The sequence below is a fragment of the Xenopus laevis genome, chromosome 7S (assembly GCF_017654675.1).
Source record: "Xenopus laevis strain J_2021 chromosome 7S, Xenopus_laevis_v10.1, whole genome shotgun sequence".
Lineage (NCBI taxonomy): Eukaryota > Metazoa > Chordata > Amphibia > Anura > Pipidae > Xenopus > Xenopus laevis.
The window spans coordinates 33,164,960-33,185,662 of record NC_054384.1 but is presented as its reverse complement, the minus strand read 5'-3'; the positions used below and the strand labels follow the sequence as shown (position 1 = coordinate 33,185,662).

The 20,703-nt window shown below is 38.0% G+C and overlaps 1 protein-coding gene across 1 annotated transcript in view; it reads left to right on the top strand.

The window, feature by feature from the left end:
- Positions 1-9,889: 9,889 nt before the first annotated feature.
- The window catches only part of synpo2l.S (synaptopodin 2-like S homeolog), a 57,101-nt gene continuing 46,287 nt past the window's right edge, over positions 9,890-20,703 (top strand). The window contains exon 1 of the mRNA XM_018227603.2: positions 9,890-10,162. Coding sequence (XP_018083092.1) covers positions 10,058-10,162 — 105 coding nt within the window. The 5' untranslated portion in view covers positions 9,890-10,057. The remainder of the gene's footprint in view (positions 10,163-20,703) is intronic.

The following is a 20,703-nucleotide window of genomic DNA, read 5'->3' as shown; positions in this document are numbered from 1 at the left end:
AAGGGAAGATTCTGCTGTTCCAAATAAAAAAACAGCAGTTTCTGCATACTTCTTTACAAACTCAAACATTCACTGTATCAAATGAAAAATGTTTCAAGATTTTGCTTTCCTTTGCATCACTGAACTAATATTTAGTTGTATAATCAGTGTTTCTGAGAACTGCTGCACATCATGTGTTGTATGGAGTCCGCCAACTTCTGGCACCTGTTCCATTCCACAATTCTTATGCATTTATTGGTTATGCCTCAAAAAATTTGTGGGGCAACATCAAAATTTCTGTTTCTATTGGATTAAGGTCTCGGGATTGGGCTGGCCTCTCCAAAAATGCGATCTTGTTGGTCTGGAACCAAGATGTTTTTGATGTTTGGGGTTGTTGTCTTGTTGAAACATCCATTTAAAGGGAACTTCCTCTTCAGCATATGGCAAAATGACCTCTTAAATTTACCCCGCTCCAGTAAATGGTTTAAAGCACGCTGTTCTTCTGAACAATGTCTGGAACGACCCAGATTTTCAGAAACAAATACACTATAACCAGCATGCACAACATTTGCTGCCTTCCTTCATTAAATAAGGGCCGTAATTGATGCCTGTTTATTCATAGAATGAATGACCTCACTAATTGAACTCCACACTGCTGTTATTTGGAACAGCCTATTATTATTTTGAATACTGCTATTATTTGGAACAAGCCTCAATTAATGATTCAGTTCTGCAGACTCTGCAACACATCATGATTGTTGGGTCTGTTGGTTTTCTATTACTCTACTATATCTACTAGTACATTTTTTGCTATGAAATATTTCTTCCAAAAACAGTAATTGAGTGAATCAGGTTAGTAAGTGGACGGTGGTGTGGCTAGCTCCTATCCGCTCCCAACATAGACAGGCAGGATTAGCAAGTGGGCAAAAAGTGGAAGGGAGGGGGGTGCCGAAAGAAACTATGCAAACCTATCTAATTGCTAGCAGCAGCGGTGCACTCTATTACTTATTAGAATAGCCACGGATATAAACCATCTTCCACCTTTTGCTATTTTTAGATGTTTTTTAGGGTGCAATCTCACACTTCATGGAAGATTGAAATGCAGTGAGTGTGTTGTGTATTGTTGTTTGGTATAAGGTGCAGTGTCTAATAATTTTTCAAGTGTTCTAAATAAAGGTTAAGTTTTATTAGCCAGATTCCTGCATTATTGTTTTGTACTATCTGAACTGGTTTGCTTAAGGTGAATGTTATTGGCACACCTAAGGGGCTGTGCTTTGTACATTACCAAATGAATTTTAAATGAAACAACTCAAATGCAGTTGAACTGCAGACTTTCAGCTTTAATACAGTGGGATGAACAAAAATATTGAATAAAAATGTGAGGAACTAAAGCCTTTTTTTAACACAATCACTTCATTTCAGGGGCTCAAAAGTAATTGGACAAATTAAAAAACTGAAAATAAAATGTTAATTTCTAATACTTGGTTCAAAACCCTTTGCTGGCAATGACAGCCTGAAGTCTTGAACTCATGGACATCACCAGATTCTGGGTTTCCTTCTTTTTAATGCTCTGCCAGGCCTTTACTGTAGTGGCTTTCAGTTGCTGTTTGTTTGTGGGCCTTTCTGTCCGAAGTTTAGACTTCAACAAGTGAAATGCAGCTCAATTGGGTTCAGATCAGATGACTGACTTGGCCATTCAAGAATATTCCACTTCTTTGCTTTAATAAACTCCTGGGTTGCTTTGGTCATTGTCCATCTCCATCATTGTCCATCTGTATTATAAAACGTCTCCCAATCAATTTGACTGCATTTGGATTGGACAGGTTAGAAAATTTCTGTCGCTTCGGGTAATAACTCTGTGTGTATTGCCTGCCGATCGTACGTTTTTCAGTGGGAGACTGTCACTAGCTTTGTCTATCATACAATTGTCAGGGGCAGAACATCGGCTGATCTGTTCTTTAACTACTTTATTTGATCTGAATGGTAAGACTTAAATCTGAATGCTTAGTGGCAGGTCGGGAGATGAGAAAGTCCGATCGTACATTGATTCGTACGATCGGACCTTTGCGTCTGTGGCCAGCTTAACAAAGGAATTGCCCACACCTGCCCATGAAATAGCCTTTTGAATTACTTTTGAACCCCTGGTCCAATTAATTTTGAGCCCCTGAAATGAAATGATTGTGTTAAAAAAGGCTTTAGTTCCTCACATTTTTTTGCAATCTTTTTGTCCAACCCACTGAATTAAAGCTGCAGTTCAACTGCATCTGAATTGTTTCATTTAAAATTCATTGTGGTAATGTACAGAACCAAAATTAGAAAAAAAAAAGTCTGTCCAAATATTTATGGACCTATTTGTATATGACCCCAAATGGAACTGTTTCAAAGACAAAAGTAACCTGTGGAATAGATACCATCGTTTTTTATATTGCACCCTTTGTGCATAACTTTCAAGTCTTTTAACCTTCTTTTAACCAACCCAAAATTAGTCGTGTACTGACCCTTTTGCTTATTTCAGGTATCACACTCCTCTGTGAGGCCGTCTGCACTTTCCCATTAGTGATGTGCAGGTTGACCCGAAACCTGCAGTGACCTGCAAGTTGACCACCAGTTGGGCGGGCTCGGGTTAACATTTAGCAAACCATTGCAAGTTATGGTTCGGTGCAGGTTGACCCGAAACCCTCAGTGACCTGCAAGTTGAAATCCAGTTGGGCGGGCTTGGGTTGAAATTTAGCAAACCATTGCAAGTTGTGGTTCGTTGCAGGTCAGAAGACTCTTTGTTTAAGGAACCTGAGATTTAGTGTACAGAGTGAGAAGACACAGATACTGTTTGGGTACCGATCCCACTATGGACATTTTGTGGATTATGGTTTGGGTTTTGCTGGTTAGAGTCAGGTGTGGGTTGAGTTTTTTCCTGACCTTCACATCACTATTTCCCATGTAGACAGCAGAGTGCATCAAGTAAGGGAGGATGGGGCGAGCAGATGTAGGAGGTGCCATACATAGCTGCCCTGATCACCTCCCGTGTGCATTGCTGTCCAACCTCCCTCCTTCATTGTCTGCCATGATAGCAAAAAAACAACAACATAAAAGCAATGTCTCAGTTCAAGAAAAACATGAGTCCTATCTGTACCAATTTTACCTGATGTGCTTGCTAGATAATATAAATGTTATATATTGTCCCTAAACATCATGGTTTATTTTTATCAAATTAGAGAGCCTATGTTTTTTGTTGCACAGTAAGCTTTAATCATATAAACATGGCTTCAAAATATAGAAATGGATCCTGAAACTTTGTGGTGTAGGTGTGGTTGGTGTGGGGCATTCCTTTACTAATTCCATGGGGCACAATTACTCTTCATTTTACCTTACTTTCTTACATGTTGCCTATTTCTAAATAAAGAAATGGCTCTTTCTAAAATGAGCTCATAGTACAAAGTTGATGCAGGGACTGGTCCGATTGCCATCTTGGAGCCAGGAAGGAAATGTTTCCTCTTCTGAGGCAAGTTAAAGAGGCTCCAGATATACAAATATACAGTATCTCGAGGTTGCCTTCCCGCTGTCCGCTAAACATACATGAAATCAATATAAGACTTGACTGTTTGTTGCATTACTGTGGGGATCTAATCTGTGAAGGAATAAAATAGAAGCTGTTTAAGCCAATATGGTGAAAATTAAAAAAGTTGGTGATGTAATTAATGCCCCAGCAGACTGGTGCGTGTGTGTGTAAGGGGGGGGAAGCTGGGTATTTAGGGGGCCCTGCTGCTGTTTCTTTTTCCCCCCATAGTAATGAAACCCCAGGCTGTCGACAACACTATGACTACATATAAATAGTATAGAAACTCCTCATTTGCTTCACAGCAGATACTCCTCATAGTCAGAGAATTCGGTATCCAATTACGGTGCATTGCCACATAGCCTCGCTTGTTTATAATGGCATAAAAGCACTTCGCTGACAGACTGAGACTTATGCAGCTGCTCCCCTTGTCCTACCCTTCTCAGAATTCATGTTCCAATATCTTGCACTGATGAGATCAAACTATGTCAAACCAGACTGCCTGCAGGTTTGGATATTTGGCTTTGAATTGTTAGTCTGTGTCTCTGTTATTATACCAGTGGTTCTGAACTGTGTCAGGCTGCGCTTCGAAGTTGCCTTACGAGGAAACAGTGGCGTAACTAGTTGTTACTGGGCCCCATAGCAAATTCAATTTAGGGCCCCATTTTACCAAGATATATTAAAATTGCTAATTAATTAGGGTCTCACTGGGCCCCCTACACTCCTGGGCACCCCTGCAACCGCAGGGTCTGCTTCCTCTATAGTTACGCCCCTGCGAGGAAACTTCGGGCGACTTCAGAAAACGCGCTCCGAGTACCATCCCAGTTTGGGGAGATTAGTCGCCCCAAAGACGAGGTGATTTATTGCCGGGTGACTAATCTCCCCGAATCTGAACGTGTGTCTCTGCCCTAAAGGGGTTGTTCACCTTTGAGTTAACTTTTAGTATGCTATAGAATAACATATAAGTGATGGAAGCCTGCTCTACTTATCAGCCTACACTTCTGATTAGCTTTTCAGTGACTTCCAAACATTAATCATAAGGATGTCTTGTTTGTCATTTGCAATCTTATTTTCTTTATGTTGATTTAGGAAAAGAATATTGGTTGAATCTAATGAACCATGTTCAAGGGCTTCTTTTCCAGATTATGGCTGATGTACAGCATCAATGCTTCTGATATCCTCCAGATATGCAACCATGAAAGCTGTAGAAAGAAATCTAGACTGATTAAAGCAGAATGTGGCCATCTTTTTTTAACCCGAAATGCACAGATAAACATTTATCAAAGGTATGAATGGAAATGAGCTGCAAGAAAATCAATCACGATCACATGCAGGCAACATTATCATAGAAAATTGTGTGATAAATATGCACAGTATGTATCTGTATTCCATTGCTATGGTAAGCTCAGTAGCGCAAGCTCAGTGGCATAACTAGCTATACAGTAGGCAACCGGAAGGCTTCTGGGTCTGCTACATCGTAGTCCCTTCTCCCCATCCCTCAGATCTTTAATATAGTGCAGTGCCACCTGGTAGGTGCTAAGTGGGTCAAGAGAGGGAAGCCAGGACAGTTGCTAGGCAGACAATAATTATGATGTAAGTTCAAATTACAATAATTGGCAATATCCACAGAACTCACAGTTGCAAACTATATACATAAAACTATAATATTGTGACCCTACTCTAGCACATTATACTGAATAAACTGTATATATATGTACTTTCCAGTTTTGATCTGCACTCGCTCATTCCAGATTGCCAAAAGAAAACTATGGCTGAGTGCTGCTTAATGAGATATCATAGAAGAATATAAGCACACTCCTGGGTCTTGATTAGTCCATGTTTAGTGCAGGATAAAATATGTGTAAAGAAAGATGATGAAGGACATACCAAATACAACACACAATCACAAACAGCTGAAGCTTAAGTGCAGAAAAAAATGCCAAAAACTGGAATTATTTATTAGATTTAATTTAACATTGCATTGTTTTTCCTCTTTTTCCAGTTAGACAACAAATATTGTTTAGTGCACATGCAGCAAATAGATATATTTATCCTTATAGCTCTCCTGTTCTTCTTCCCAACGGCATTAGTCTTCACTTGGGTTTCATTAATGTATAAGAGAATTACAGGTCTGGGTCTAGGATCTATTATCCAGAATGCTTGGGACCTAAGGATTTCCTACTAAAGGGATCTTTCTGTTATTTGGATCACCATACAAGTCTGTTGAAATCACTGAAACATTACCTAAACCAATAGGATTGTTTTGCCACCAATATGGATTCATGCAGGATAGTTACAGTACTATTAAGTACAAGGTACTGTTTTATTATTATAAATTATATCATTTTTAAAATGTAGAATTATTTGTTTAAATTGGAGTTGAGTCTATGGGGTATATTTATCAAAGAGTGAAGTTCCGCCACTAGAGTGAAATTCCGCCACTCTCCATTCATTTCTATGGGATTTTTATAGGCGTATTTATCAAAGGGTGAACTTTCACTTTCACCCATTGATAAATACGCCTTTCAAAATCCCATAGAAATGAATTGAGAGCTGCGGAATTTCACTCTAGTGGCGGAACTTCACTCTTTCATAAATTTACCCCTATGGGAGATGGCCTTTCCATAATTTGGATAACAGGTTTCAAGATAAGGAATCCTATACCTGTCAAAATCTGATCAATAAAATTTCAGTGTTAGTGACAACTATATCATTTTAAAGAGTACCTGCAAATGAATGGAATGCTGAAATTCTGCAGTGATGCCCAAGCGTGGGCTGCGTAAATCAGTGGTTGGACAGATTGCACAGTTGCAAACACAATGGAAGACGTGTGAGACATTTTCACAGTTGTAAACACAAGGTAAGTGAGCTCAGATTTCATGTGGATGTTCTTAGAAGAGCTTATTCGGATGTTTGTTGGGGAAAGGGTCTTGTCTATAAGTGAGTGAAATGAGTAATCAGGTCAGTAAATAATTCCATTTTCTCCTTTCTATGGCTGAAATCATAAAGATGTATATGGGACAAGTTGCAGCGAGTCTTGCTTGTTGCTGTAATGTACATTCAAAACCTTTGTGTCCAACCCAAGCAGTGGCTTTTATTGGGTTAAATCATACAGCCAGCTATTGATGGATCAAGAGCACAATGTTAAACAATTATATATGTGGTAACATAAAGTACCATTTTGTTGGATTAATAAAAATAATGACAAAAGTTGTTGCAACAAATAAGTATATTTATTGCGATTATTAGGGACACAGTGTAAGTATTTAAGATATAGCTAAATATCTGGACTTTATTATGCAAGTCTGGTGGCAGAAACACTTTCAGTGTATATATTTATTCACAGGACTTTAACAGAGACATATTGTGCACCAACACAGGTCAAGGTGTATTATTTGGAGTTGATTATTTTAATGTTAATACTTTAACAACTACACACTTCTCCTTACAGATAGTATTACACCTGCGATGATGTTGGCCCCAGTCTCTCATCCACAATATATACTTTTATAATTGGTTTTAAGTTATTTCAGCAGTTCTCTAATGTACTCAGCATTTGCGGCAATTTTGCCGCATTTCCAATTACCAGTTTCAGTGTAGCTATTGTTGCACATTTGTTTTATTCCAGGCTCTGCAATGGAATGTTCCATGGCCTGACATTGCCTTGTTGCTATGGGCAGGGAGTACACCAAACACAGATCTATTTGCAGCTTAATCTAGAGGATGCTTCTGCTACTACCATGTATTTTTAAATCTTGGCAGAATGGTCAGGCTGTCAGTGCTTCTAGTAGATATTTCCATCTCTGTATTTTGCTTAGAATCCAACCTGATCTAAAAAAGCTTTTTTTAATTTGCTGATTGTAAAGCTTTAGCACTTGTCTTTTTTTCAGCAATGACTTTGCAGGGGCTTCTTGCTGATAGCTTGGCTTCACATAGGTAACAGTACTCACAAGTAGTGATGGGCGAATTTGTCCATGAAATTTGTGAAACGGCAAAAAATTTGAATTTTGATGCCCATGACAATTCACATCAATTTTGAAGCTGGCGTTAAAGTCAATGGGAGTCCGAATAGTGTTGCTACATGACGGTTTTGACGCAAGCGACTTTTCCGATGCACTTCCAAATTCTGTTTGACACCGTCGAATTTTGGTGTGAGTTTTGCTGGTGGCGAAAAGTGGAAATTCGCAGCAAATTTGCGCCTGTCGAAATTTATTCGCCCATCACTACTAATTCTTCTATCGATTGGAATGGTAATTTTCCGTATTCTTACCATTGGATGCCATTTTAAAGGGGTGGTTCACCTTTAGGATAACTTTTAGTATGTTATAGAATGGTCAATTCTAAGCAACTTTTTAATTGGTTTTCTTTATTTATTTTTTATAGCTTTATAGTTATTTGCCTTTATACTCTCTTCTGACCCTTTGCAGCTTTCAAATGGGCGTCGCTGACCCCTTCTAAGAAGCAAATGCTCTGTAAGTCTACAAATGTATTGTTACTTTTTATTACTGATTTTTCTATTCAGGCCTCTCCTATTTATATTCCAGCATCTTATTTAAATCGATGCATGGTTGCTAGGGTAATTTGGATCCTAGTTACCAGATTAAATTGAAGAGCTGCTGAATAAAAAATAAATACCTCAAAAAGCTTCAATAATAAAAGATGAAAACAAATGGCAAATTGTTTCAGAATATCACTCTCTACATCATACTAAAAGTTCTCTCAAAGGTGAACAACCCATTTAAAGCATTTGAGATAATTTTAGCTGAGCAGCCTATCATTTTCTGCTCTTCTTTATATGTTTCCCCTCTTCAATCAATTTTTTGTTATCAAAGTACTCTGTTCTTCTGAACAATGTCTGAAACGACCCATTTTACTCAGATTTTCAAAGAGAAATCTACTATAACCAACATGCACAACATTTGCTGCCTTCCTTCCATAAATAAGGGCTGTATCTAACACTTGTTTATTTCACAGAATGAATGAATTAACTAATAAAACTCCACACTGCTATTATTCGGAACAAGATATTATTTTATTTTGAACAGTGCTATTATTTTGAACAAGCCTCAATTAATGATTCAATTACATAGAATCAGCAGCATGTATGTCATGACCATTGGGTCTGTTGGTTTTCTATTACTCTACTACACCTACTAGTAAAATATTTGCCATGTAGAATTATAATTTTTACCAAAAACAGCGATTGATCAGATTAGTGATGTTGCACTGCTATTATTCTGAACACAACTATAAAAAGCATACAACGAAAATGTTATGATAGATGTAAAAACTGTTTTTAATTCCTTCTGTCAGTTTCTGTAGGCCTGGGGACATGCAAGTTGGCATATGATTACTGGGATGACAGATGCTGCACAAAAAATTCTACTGGAATTAAAAATAAGGGACTGTTTTATCAGTCAAACTTTTTTAAGATAAATATTGCGCATCTAAATGGTGACATTAAAAACATAGTTTTTTTACACTTATTAAATGATAAAAAGTATGAAAAACTCCTCATCTAAAAGCTCCCAAGATCATGCAGAAGTCAATGCGATCCTTAGCTAGTTATAAAATATCTAATTTAAGGTTTTAGAGTTCATTATATATATATATTATGTTTTTATTATATTATTATGTTCATATATTTATTATATTTATTTTTTTATTGTTTGTAAACTCACGGAAAAAGCTGAGTACCCTATGGAGCCGATTTACTAACAATCAAATTTCTTTTTTTTTCACGAATCTTGAAAAATGTGTTTTTTTTCTATATTTCTTAAAAGCTCTAAAAATTTGAGATTAATTAATTGCGAAGTAAATGTTGTTGAGGTCCTATAGAAGTCAGTGTGAGCTGCGCTGATCTTATTGGACCACTTTTAAGCAAATCAAATTTTTAGAGGTTTATTTGTGGCAGAAAAAACTTGTAAATTACAATTTTCTTCTGTCACTTAAATAACAGAAATAAAACCCTTTATCCAATGACAAATAAAACTATAATGTAATTGGAATTGCCATGTCCCTACATAGCAAATGTGTCATAGCTTGGTCTAAATGCTAATTTATGTCAGACATTAAACTGGGTTTTTACACATTCAGTATGTTACTTTTTTGCAGACATTGGCATTTAAATCATTTGAACAGGTGGGTATAGAAAGAATGGAGCCTTTACGGCTTGAAAGGCAACACAGAGAGCTAGCTATTTATAGAATGAATTAAAGAGTATGGTTTGTGCACAAATGCTCCTTAGAGTGGCTGGAGGGATCTCTTTCCTCTGAAGGGCTAAAAGAGGGAGGGATGATGAAAAGCAGAGAAAGCATGATTGACATGCCATATGCAAAGGAACGCCACTGGCCCTTTTCCAAAACTAGAATTTACTGACTCATCGTAACAAGTGGAGAAGCTAGCAGAAGAGTTTAGAGTAGTGTGGCTCTACTGTCCTGCTGGCTGCTTGTGTACGCTAGGGGCAGGGGAAAGCTCTAGAGATGGAGATCAAATAGTTGGCCCTGGAGAACTGAAGATACAACAATGGGTACTGATGACCAAATCCTCATCACCTTGTCTGGAGAGGGTCCCTGGGGTTTCAGGCTTCAAGGGGGCTCAGAGAAGAACTTACCTCTAACAGTGTCAAAGGTAAGGTCATCTTGCAACCTTCCAGCAGAAGGCCATGCATTTGTTTCATACAAACATCTGATCAGGTTTCAGACAGGTTAGAAACATGCTTTGCTCCATTTGATAGTGGGTGCAAAAGTAAAAATCTATTGAAAGCCATGGAATGGGCAAGAATGATTGTTTCCAGTTTCTTTAAGATACTTTGCAGATGAGGAAGTAGATATAATTTCTTGTATGGGCTTAAATTTATTCATCTAGACCTGGAGGCCATATTCCAGCAGTGCATGTACAATGTGTTTCACTCAATACATGAAATTAAATTTGATGCTAGATGTTGTAGACATAAAATTTACAGAGTATTAGTACATGCTCTATGGAATCAAAAGTATTTAAGCAGAGTTCCTACTAAGTGCTGCAGGGAGAAAATATATTGTTAAAAAAATATATGTATAGATAACAGTAAGAGTGTCTGTACAACAGCTTTTCCCCAGTGTTCGTGGCTATATCTGATTTGCCGTGTATTGAATTTACTTTAACGTATGTCAGTAGAAGAGAATTAGTGATTATTGATCCTTATGACTGGATACTCATGGGATGCAAGTACACGCTGAAAGCAAAAAAAAAAAAAAACGGTGTTAATGTATTGCATTCTCCTGGGTACTCTGCAAAGGGGACTGATGATACCTATTGTTTTGACATTACTGTACACTGAAAAGGAATTATACATGTTGCATCTCAGATACAGATTTAAATACTATTGCTTAAAAAGATATTTTAGAATCAACAGATTTGTATATTTTTACAATTGTCTTAGGTGACCAAATTGTATTTTACCAAAGACTTCAACTGATATTCCTTCAAATCAATTGTTTTAGTGCAACTTAATTTCAAATATATCTCCCATTTTAATCAAAGGAATAAAAAGTAAAAAAAAACCTGGTCCTCAATATGCAAAATAATGTGACCTTGTATCCAACATAGGGGGTTATCTATCAAAGTCTGAATTTATCTCAATATTTTCTGCTACGAACTCCGATCAAATCCCCTCTGGTTATTTACGCTTATTTATTATTACATTTTCAAGAAAAAATTGCTTTGCTGGAAAAAAATCATATTTTCCTGTTTTTTTTTGGGGTTTTTATCAGATTTTCATGTTTTTTCGGATTTTTCACCCAGAAACTCAGATTTTTGCCCAAAAACTTGGTATTGCACAAAACCCAGCACACATCAAAAAATCATTTGGACTTCTCCATTGACTTATATGCAACCTCGACAGGTCTGAGATGCCGGATTTTCTCTTTCTTACTTTTCCATCCTTGTGATTTAATAAATGCCGAAAAAATTTAGGATTTTTTAAAAGTCCGGTATAAAAAACAAAACAATTTTTTTGTGATTTTTGTATTCAGAGTTTAGTAAATAACCCCCCTAATCTACAACATTACTAAATGGCAATATATCCCATGTGCAAAGTAAGCCCAATAAAAAGGGCTTGTACTGAGAATTTGCTGAAATGTTGCTATGTTTACTTCTTTACTCTTGCCCCCACCTCCTGTGCTTTCCCTTCTAGAACAATAAGCTCCTCATCCATCCTTATTTAGTATATAAAATACAGCACATGCGGGGTAGAGGGGTGGGCACTTTATATAAGGGGTCATTGTTAAAGAAAAATCTTTTTTTCGTTAGTCACATTGCAAAATTCATTGCAAGAACTCCAAAGAAAGTATACATAGGGCAAACATTTTGGGGGGATATAAGTTTGTTGCACACATTTGGCATACTTTCTGTTTGCTTTGTAAAGGGCAGTGCACGGATGGGACATCACAAGGTTAACTACCAGAGGGACAGGGTTGGGTCTGCTCCACTCTGCTCCACCCCTTGAGGTAACGGTGGCATGTAAATTAGATTTGGTGTCCCATATTCATCCCATAAATCACACACGTGTATAATGCTCATGTATGTGAAAAAACATGGCTACCTGCAAAGGGAGCTCCACTGTCATTCAGTGTCCAGAATGGGGTATCCGAAGCCCACCTGGGCTGCCGCCTGGAGGCCCCGCACCCCAATCATCGCCTGCCACCCCCCCCACTTCACAGTGCAGACCACACTTCCTCCTTGCAGCCATAATTGTTGTAGGGGGAGGGAGAGAGCCCACATGTCCCAGTGAGGGAAGTAGGCTTGGGTCGTCGGGGACTGTAGGCCCCATGGGGCCCACCAGGTTTTTATCCGGTGTCCCTCAGGTCCAGTCCAATTCTCTCTGTGGGGGTGGCATAGCACTGGCAGGAGACAAGCCCACACCTCTGGTGGGGAAACATCAAAAGGTGCCCTTTAAGTACAGGGGTATTTTATTATACAGGCGAATTGCCCAGTTCCTTGTTGTTCTGTAGCTCCAATTATTCCCAGTTTCTGTCAGGTGATCCCAGTGAAGTCCAAAAAAACAGAAGTAGGAGGTTAGTGTAGATGGGCACAAAGATGTGTAAGTGCTACAGACTTCATTACCTAACGGTCTCATATATAGGGACTGGTCAATCCAAGTATTGTGGATATTGGTCAGTTCAGAGATTTAGTAGGTTTGAAAATTTCATATGAGAAACCACATTAGCGCACATGGGCGCTTATGCCAATGGGTCGAGTTGAGAAACTCTTCTCTGGTGGCAATGCCCAACTGGTTACCAGGGGAGGCAAAATGCTGTTTCTGGTAACTTTAGGAGACGAATTTCCGTGCACAAAGGTAAGCATGCGGGGGGGGGGGTTAGAGGGGTCATGAGTAGATGAGGGAGTGAAGAGAAGCTGCATTTTCAGCAGTAGCTTCTTTTGGCCCTTCACACCTCAGTCTTGATGTTTTTTTCTTTCAGTTTTTTCTTTTCCAAATCCTACTCCTCGAGACCATGTTCCAATATCTTATCTGATGGGGCCTAAAAAGAGCAAAACTGTCTGTCTGCAAGTTCAGATTTATGGCACTGTATTATAAGGCTGTATCTGTACTATTAAACCAGTGGTTCTGGATGCATAGTCAGCCATAGGCAGTGTTCGACTTGGACACCAGGGGCCCACTAAAAGACCTTAGATCAGGGGCCCACTGTCAGTACTATTATAATTCAACCTCTATTGAATTATAACTTAACCTCTATTCTGCTAGTCTCTTTTCTTTACATGCTATAATCTATTATTCAATCTATTTAGTCTCTTTGTTCTCATAGAAATAGGTAATGGCCATGAAATATGCCAAATGTTTTAAAGCAGGAGGGCCCACTGACACCTGGGCCCACCAGGAGTTTTCCTGGTATCCCTGTGGGCCAGTCCGACACTGGCTATAGGGACATAAAAGTGTAAGCTCCATGTCTTCACCTATAATTCTTTAAATGAGGGCTATTAGGGTTTTAAGGCAGGGCTATGTGTATAGGATCCCTAGTGCCCACTTTGCATGGATTTGGCATTGGGGACTTAATGGTCAAATCTATTTCATATTTGCCGCTAAATATTGAATTGCCAGCTTGCCAGTTTTAGATTTAAAGGGATACTATACATAAATGCATGCATAACAGAGGAAACTAGCATTATAAACTGCAGACCTTACAGCTGTTGGAGCCTTAAAAGTATAAAAGTTTGAATCTTGAACCCAGACTATATGAATTAATTTGACTGGACTTTCCGGTCTTCGCACAAGAGTTTAGGCAGTTGGGCACCTTAAATGGAGTAACTGCAAATTACCCCTATCTGTAAAATAAATCAACTAAGCACTCATATTTTTTTTACTGTATTTACCCCCTTGTCTGCCAAGTGCTTGCCTGTTATGGACAGCACACAAAGCCCATTGCCTAGTTTCAATATCACATGTTTATCAAGACCGGTTACATTTTACAACAATTTATAACCACTGGTAATCACTGTAGTTTACTTACACTCAAATCTAAATATGAATTATGGGTAAAGGTTATGGATTGACCATAGGTATCTGTTATTTTGTGTTCATGTTTTGCTCCATTTCTGTTATACAAATTTAGTAGTGATTTCACCAACATCTCACTGCTTTCTATGTTTAGCCACCTTTGACCGAACCTTTTATTTACTAAGAAAGAACACGTTTCATCCTGTAAGCAAACATCTTAAGTTTGCATTTGCCAAATGTGGTGACCTTTTTCCTATACCAATGGGAAAGCTGTTTTGCATGGCCAGCACTATAAGGTAACAGGTCTAGGAAGCATGACAACAGTATTTGATATGCAAGCCTTTCTGTGGGCTAATATCATACTGGGTAACATTCTTGGTAGACATATAAAGGATAAAGAAGTGCCTGGGATGTGATGTTACTTCTATTTATGCAAGGCTGATTCTTCTCCCTGATACTTGACTGTCATGTGAAACATTCTGCCAGTAAAAAGAGGCTCGAGGGGCTTAACCATGCATTGCAAAATAGGTCAATAGGCTTTCCCTGACATCTCAGGCAGAACAGTGAAGAGGAGAAGGTGATGGAGAGAGGAAGCTGACTTGAGCATGACAAGGCAAAAGAGAGCCCCAGTGCAAGTGTAGTGTCTAGATCCATATTCCCTCAGTTTATCTAAAAACACAGAACTGGACATACTTACATACTCATAAACCCCTAAAACCTCTGGGTTCCTTGACCACTGCACTGTGGAGTTGACAACATTAATCTAATCAGAATACATTATAGCTGTTTGTACATTTTCAGAGGTTTCTTGGAGGTTAATACTGACTTGTTCTCTTCACTGTTGGTTTGGACTCCTGAATCAAAAAACAGCTGATTAACAGACATGAAGAATTATGTAAGGCCTTACAGCCAGGACACCAGTTCTCACATTACCTTACATAATTCTTCACAAGTCTGTTAATCAGCTGGTTTTAGAACAACTGAAAGCCCTGAATTGACATAAAATGAATATCTACTTACAATTCTCTTTTCTGATGCTTAAACAAAGAAATTGGGTTGTGTTCTTTATGTCAACATTTTGAAACCATGGGAGCCTCAATCTCACAACAAACGTCAAGACTTCTTTCTGTGCTATGAACAGTCTTAGGTGTGTTCTAACCCTGTCCCTGGGTGAGACCAGTACAATTATGTAAGAATGGTTAGGAAAATGTTGCAGGTAAAACACAGTGGAGGAAAGTGGCGGCAAAATCATCTGTTATCCATAGCCCATAGAAAGTTATTAGAGACAGCTAAATTTAAAAAAAACTTCCAGAATTTCCTTTTCAAAACATATGAGTACTTTATGTAATACAAAATGTTGTAATTATCTACGTGATATTAGTGCATATATAACCCATACAAACAGAGACTATAAAATTGGTAAGCAGTCAGTAGAATAGACTGCATGTACTAGAACAAAAGGTATGCTAATGATAGCCACCAGCTGTTGCTTGCACGCCTGCCATGTTCCAGTAAAAATAAAAAATTTCATAGGTATTTATAGATGACAAATACTCGTAAGTACTCAGTAAGTTTTCCAAACCATTTGTTGTTCTTCCAGTAAAACTCCAAAAATGTACAACTCAGCTTAGGAAAAACATTAGTGTCATTTCAACTCACACATTTGGGGATCATTTATCAACACTGGACAAATTTACCCATGGACAGTAACCCATGGCAACCAATCAGATTGTTGCATTCTACTTGCAGCTGGTTTTAAAAAGCTAATCACTGATTGGTTGCTATAGGTAACTGCCCATGGGCAAATTTGCCCAGTGTTGGTAAATGAGCCCCAGTGTTGTTAGAGATCTGGGTGTACCAACCCTGTGTCTTGCATGTTAACACATCTTGCACACTCACACTCTGGGACTCCCCAGGTCCATCGCAAGAGTAGCAACCTCTAATACCAAATGTACAAGATGCCCCAGGCTTGTAGCATGGGAAAAACTATTGGGAAACCCCATTCTGGACTTCAGGATTACATTGAAGCAGTGCAGGAGCAATAGGATCCAAATATCTTTTTATATCAAAATAAAACACAGACCTGATGCATTTTGTACACAGGTACATAGTAGTCATAGGCAAGAAAAGTTCCTGCCTTGCTTCCATCCTGAAGCCCAGAGTGCAAGTCATCTTGTTCTAACGTAAAGCTAATGGCACATGTTTCTCCATTCTGGCGAAGGAAACATATATTAAGCCCCTACTGCCCTAAGTGTCCATTCAGTCACTGACCAGATACATGGGCAATTTTCGGCTGTAAATCCATGTTTTGTGAACAAACACAGGCATTATTCAGCATGTCCCTGCCAATGGAGTGAGTGTGAGTGTGACAGTGTAAGGATAATGACACACAAGCCTTGTGCACCTTCCCCGGACTTGAAATGAAATTGTCTGAAAGCAGCAGTATGCTCAGTGGGAAATATCTTGTACCATATACTGCATGACTTACTGGTCCTTAATTTACCTCTATTGTTACTTACATTTCTTGTGCCTACAAAAAGCAAATAGATATAAAATAAATGAATATGAGTTGCTCACAATAGAATCTCACAATGTAGTGCACTAGTGCAATAATCTGTTAATATTATAGACTTTATATCAGGAAGCTAATAAAAAATATTCACTGCAGTTCCTGACTGATATTGGTATAGCCCTTCATAGTGCATTTTGCCAAGTCTTTTGTTTAATGATAGGTCTAATTATAATAGGCTAATAAGATATTGTCTGAGGTCCTAAGAGGCAGAACTCACAGTAGGCTGACTCCGCTTCCTATAGTCATGCAAAGCACATACCTATCTGCAATATCCACCTTTTATGGTATACCCAAATCCCCCTGAGGTTCCTGTGCTATATTTGTCCCAGCAATATCAGCAGCCTCTTCTGTTCAGCTAGCAGGTGCTCGTGATAGAGGAGAAAGTGTTATTGAAACATTTCCCATGACTCCCTCTTCTGATTTGCTGGTGGCTTATGGGTAGCAAAAGTGAGTGTGAAAAAACTAAAGTTTCTAAAGTGTTCTACAGCCTTAGTTATTGTGGTTCATTGCTATTCGTTAGCGTTTACCTTTGTGAGAATAATTCTGTACAGCTATTTGGAAACAAGACCTCACATTACAGAAGGTATATATCAAAGTGATACAAATTTCCATGTTAGTTATCAGCAGTGTACCATTCTTTTATTATTTAAGTTTATGGTCATTATTACTCCTGGAGGTGTGACTTGCTTTAATAAATGAACCCCTTCTCAATATGAGGCTGTTTGTGTTAGCTACAAAAGACTTTAGTATTTATTTGTCAAGTCACAAGTCTTGCAGGATTAAAGGGGTTGTTCACCTTTAAATTAACTTTTAGTATGATGTAGGGAATGATATTCTGAGACAATTTGTAATTGGTTTTCATTTTTTTTTATCTCGAGTTTTTGAATTAGGTCGCTTTTTATTCTGCAGCTTTTTGAAATTACCCTAACAGCCAGGCACTGATTTGAATAAGAGACAGGAATATGAATAGGAAAGGCCTCAATAGAAAGATAAGTAATAAAAAGTAGCAATAACAAGTAGCCTTACAGAACATTTGTTTTTAGTTGGGGTCAGTGACCCCCATTTGAAAGCTGGAAAAAGTAATGAGAAGAAGGCAATATATTAGAAAACAATAAGAAATAAATAATAAAGACCAATTGTTGCGTATAATTGACCATTCTATAACATACTAAAAGATGACTTAAATGTAAACCACCCCTTTAACTACATCCTACTCATCGCTATAGTGCTATAAAAACATTGCTGCAAAATTGCCCAGTCCTTGTTTCATGCCCTTTAAAGCTTGCCATAGCCTTTTAAATACCATATATGTTACAGAATCAGTGCAATCTTCTCACTGTTTATTAAGTGCATAGTGCATGGAACCAGAAGGATTTATGTTCTTCGAAAACAAATGCTGTCCACTCTTGGTCTTGTACCATTATCTGCTAATGTAACTAGTAAATGTCCAAGAGCTGCCTCCCAGTTCCCCTCAGTAACACATGAGGGGTATTTGTCTGATTTCTTCTGATTGATGTCTAAAATTAAACATTTCCTGCACTTCTTGACATAAGGAAAACAATCTACTCTTAGAGGAACAGATGGAGTGATCTCCCAGGTCCGGGGTTAGTTCAAAGTATTTGACCTTAGTGGCTGTCAGCAGGCTGTCACATACCTGTGAGACTGAGACTTAGCCATAGCTCGACGAGACATCTGTAGAGTGAACCCTACATTCGCACACAAGGTTCATTTTCTCAAGCAGGACAATTGCACAGATAAAGTGTTAAAAAAATCATTGCCTTAAGGCAAAATGGGACATTGTTCAGACCATCAGTGCTGGAGGAGGACTATGCTACAAGTACAAACTTATTTATTTGCACATCAAACGTCAGGTGGAGGCCATTTGTTAGCAGCCTCTTTGTATTTATTGGAAATGAATGAATATGTTGGTCATTAAAATTTGTGGTTGCTGCAAATCAGTTGGGTTTTTTTGGGCAAAAATTTAAATTTTTGGTGATAATTGTGTAAAACACCATTAAAAACCTCACTGAGTTAGTGTTGTACAATAGTAAAATCATAGTATATACATTAGTAGGGTTTGGGTTCCTTTAATCTCAGCTAAAGAAACTTATAATTGTATTAGGCTCTTGACATCTCGGTACTTCATGCATTGATCAGTATGATCATTGTGTCAGTGGGCTATTTAGCAAATATAAATGTATTTATGTAATATATGCCATACCAATGTAAGTTACCTATGTTGTAGATGTAACCATCCAATACTGATGGAGGATCTCTTTCCCAAAATGGAAGCATGCTTATCCCCAGAAACCTTTTAAAAACTCTTTTCAGGAATGGGCCGACAGCTGGACAGCCAGCTGCATATTATTTTTAGGCTCACAATGAGAAGAGTTCTATACATAGCTATCTACAACAGGGGCTCTATAAAACGGCAGATGCATCAGCTGTGCCCTTGCAAATGAAGTCACTGCTCCTGGGAGATGTATGACTCTATCAAAAGGCTATGATATACTGTATAAGGCAACCACAAAGATGTAAGGATAAATGGGCCAAAACATTCATTTGTACCAAAACACCAAACATACATTAAAGAAAGCAAATGCACAGTATGTAAAGTTAAGTTTGAGCTTTATGTGCATTTAAATTCTAGATATTATTCCCCATATGAAATAAAAGGCACAAAGCTTGCCCAGGTGCACAAACCCATTGCAACCAATAAGAAGTTTGCTTTTAAACAGATGACCAGTAAATCACTCTGCTGAGTAGCTGAGTGTAGGGTTGCTACATTGCATGTACTGGATTTGCCAGTAAAAATAATGCTTTATGTCCATTATATTAATAATTAAGAAAGCTAAAAACAAAAGAAGATTGGATTTTTTCCTAGAAATATTGGCAGCCCTACTTGAACAGGGGCTGATAACAGAAATGTCAACTAATCCCATGTCATTAGCGTGATAATGTTTCACTCCAGGCATTTTTGAGACATTATTTCATGTTGCCATTTAGTGTGAAGAAAAATTATGTTTTAAAGAAGAAGAAAAAACATTTATCAAGGTTACTATCAGTTCTCTTTCACCCCTCCCAAACCGTGCCCACATTTAATACTGCCTTGTTTGATTTACCCATTCAGAAAAAGCAGAGTAGCCTGGTGGGTGCCTTCTGTCTTATCTCTTTCAAGTGAGCACCAACCAGGATCATGCACAGTTGTTCAAGTGATGGGAGATGGTTCCCACCAACCCCACAGTGCTACTCTCCTTTTTCAGAACAGGTAAGGCAAATGTAAAAGTACAAAAAAATGGACTAGACACTTAAGGAACCACACAGGTCACCAAAAAATTAAATAAAAAAACATTTATTACAACATCCTAAATGCCTTATGTGTTTTGTGCTCCAAGAGCTCTTACTGTTGCCTATTACTAAGGGTCCATGGAGCATGACAACTGCAAGGTGTGTAGAATGTTGAAATAAAGGTTGTTTTTTTTTTTAAAAAAAAATTTGTTGACCCATGTGGTTCCTTGATTTCATATCCCATCCTATATGGATTTTGCTCCCTTTGCTTAGGGTCTGGTGCACACTTCACATTTGGTGAGTTTGCGTTTTCAATCTTTTGACTATGTTATACTTACAATTTATATGGATTTAATAAGGCAGATGTAGGCACACACATGTAGCTATACTTTAATTCATGTTTATACATTTGTGTAACCTTTTTTTTTTTAAAAAATCTGATCAATTGGTTAAAGGTTATGGCCAGAAACAAATCTAAAACAAATACTGAGAGGCTGATTTAGGAACATAAGTACTAAACGTCACAGTTCCCAATAGCAACCACTCAGGCCTTTACTTTCATTTTCTTACTTGTAGTAAATTGTTCAAAATGAATAGCCGATTGGTTGATATTGGCAACTGCACTTTTTGCAATTAAGCACTTATATTTGTGACGCAGGCCCTGACGTAGGACATTTGGACAGGTCAGGACAGCAACAAAAAAGCACAAGTATGTATTTTGATTTTTGGACCTTTAGGGTTTTCTGGATCTGGATCTTCTGGATCTTCATACTAAAATCATTTCAAATTAAATAAAACCAACAAAATGGATTCATT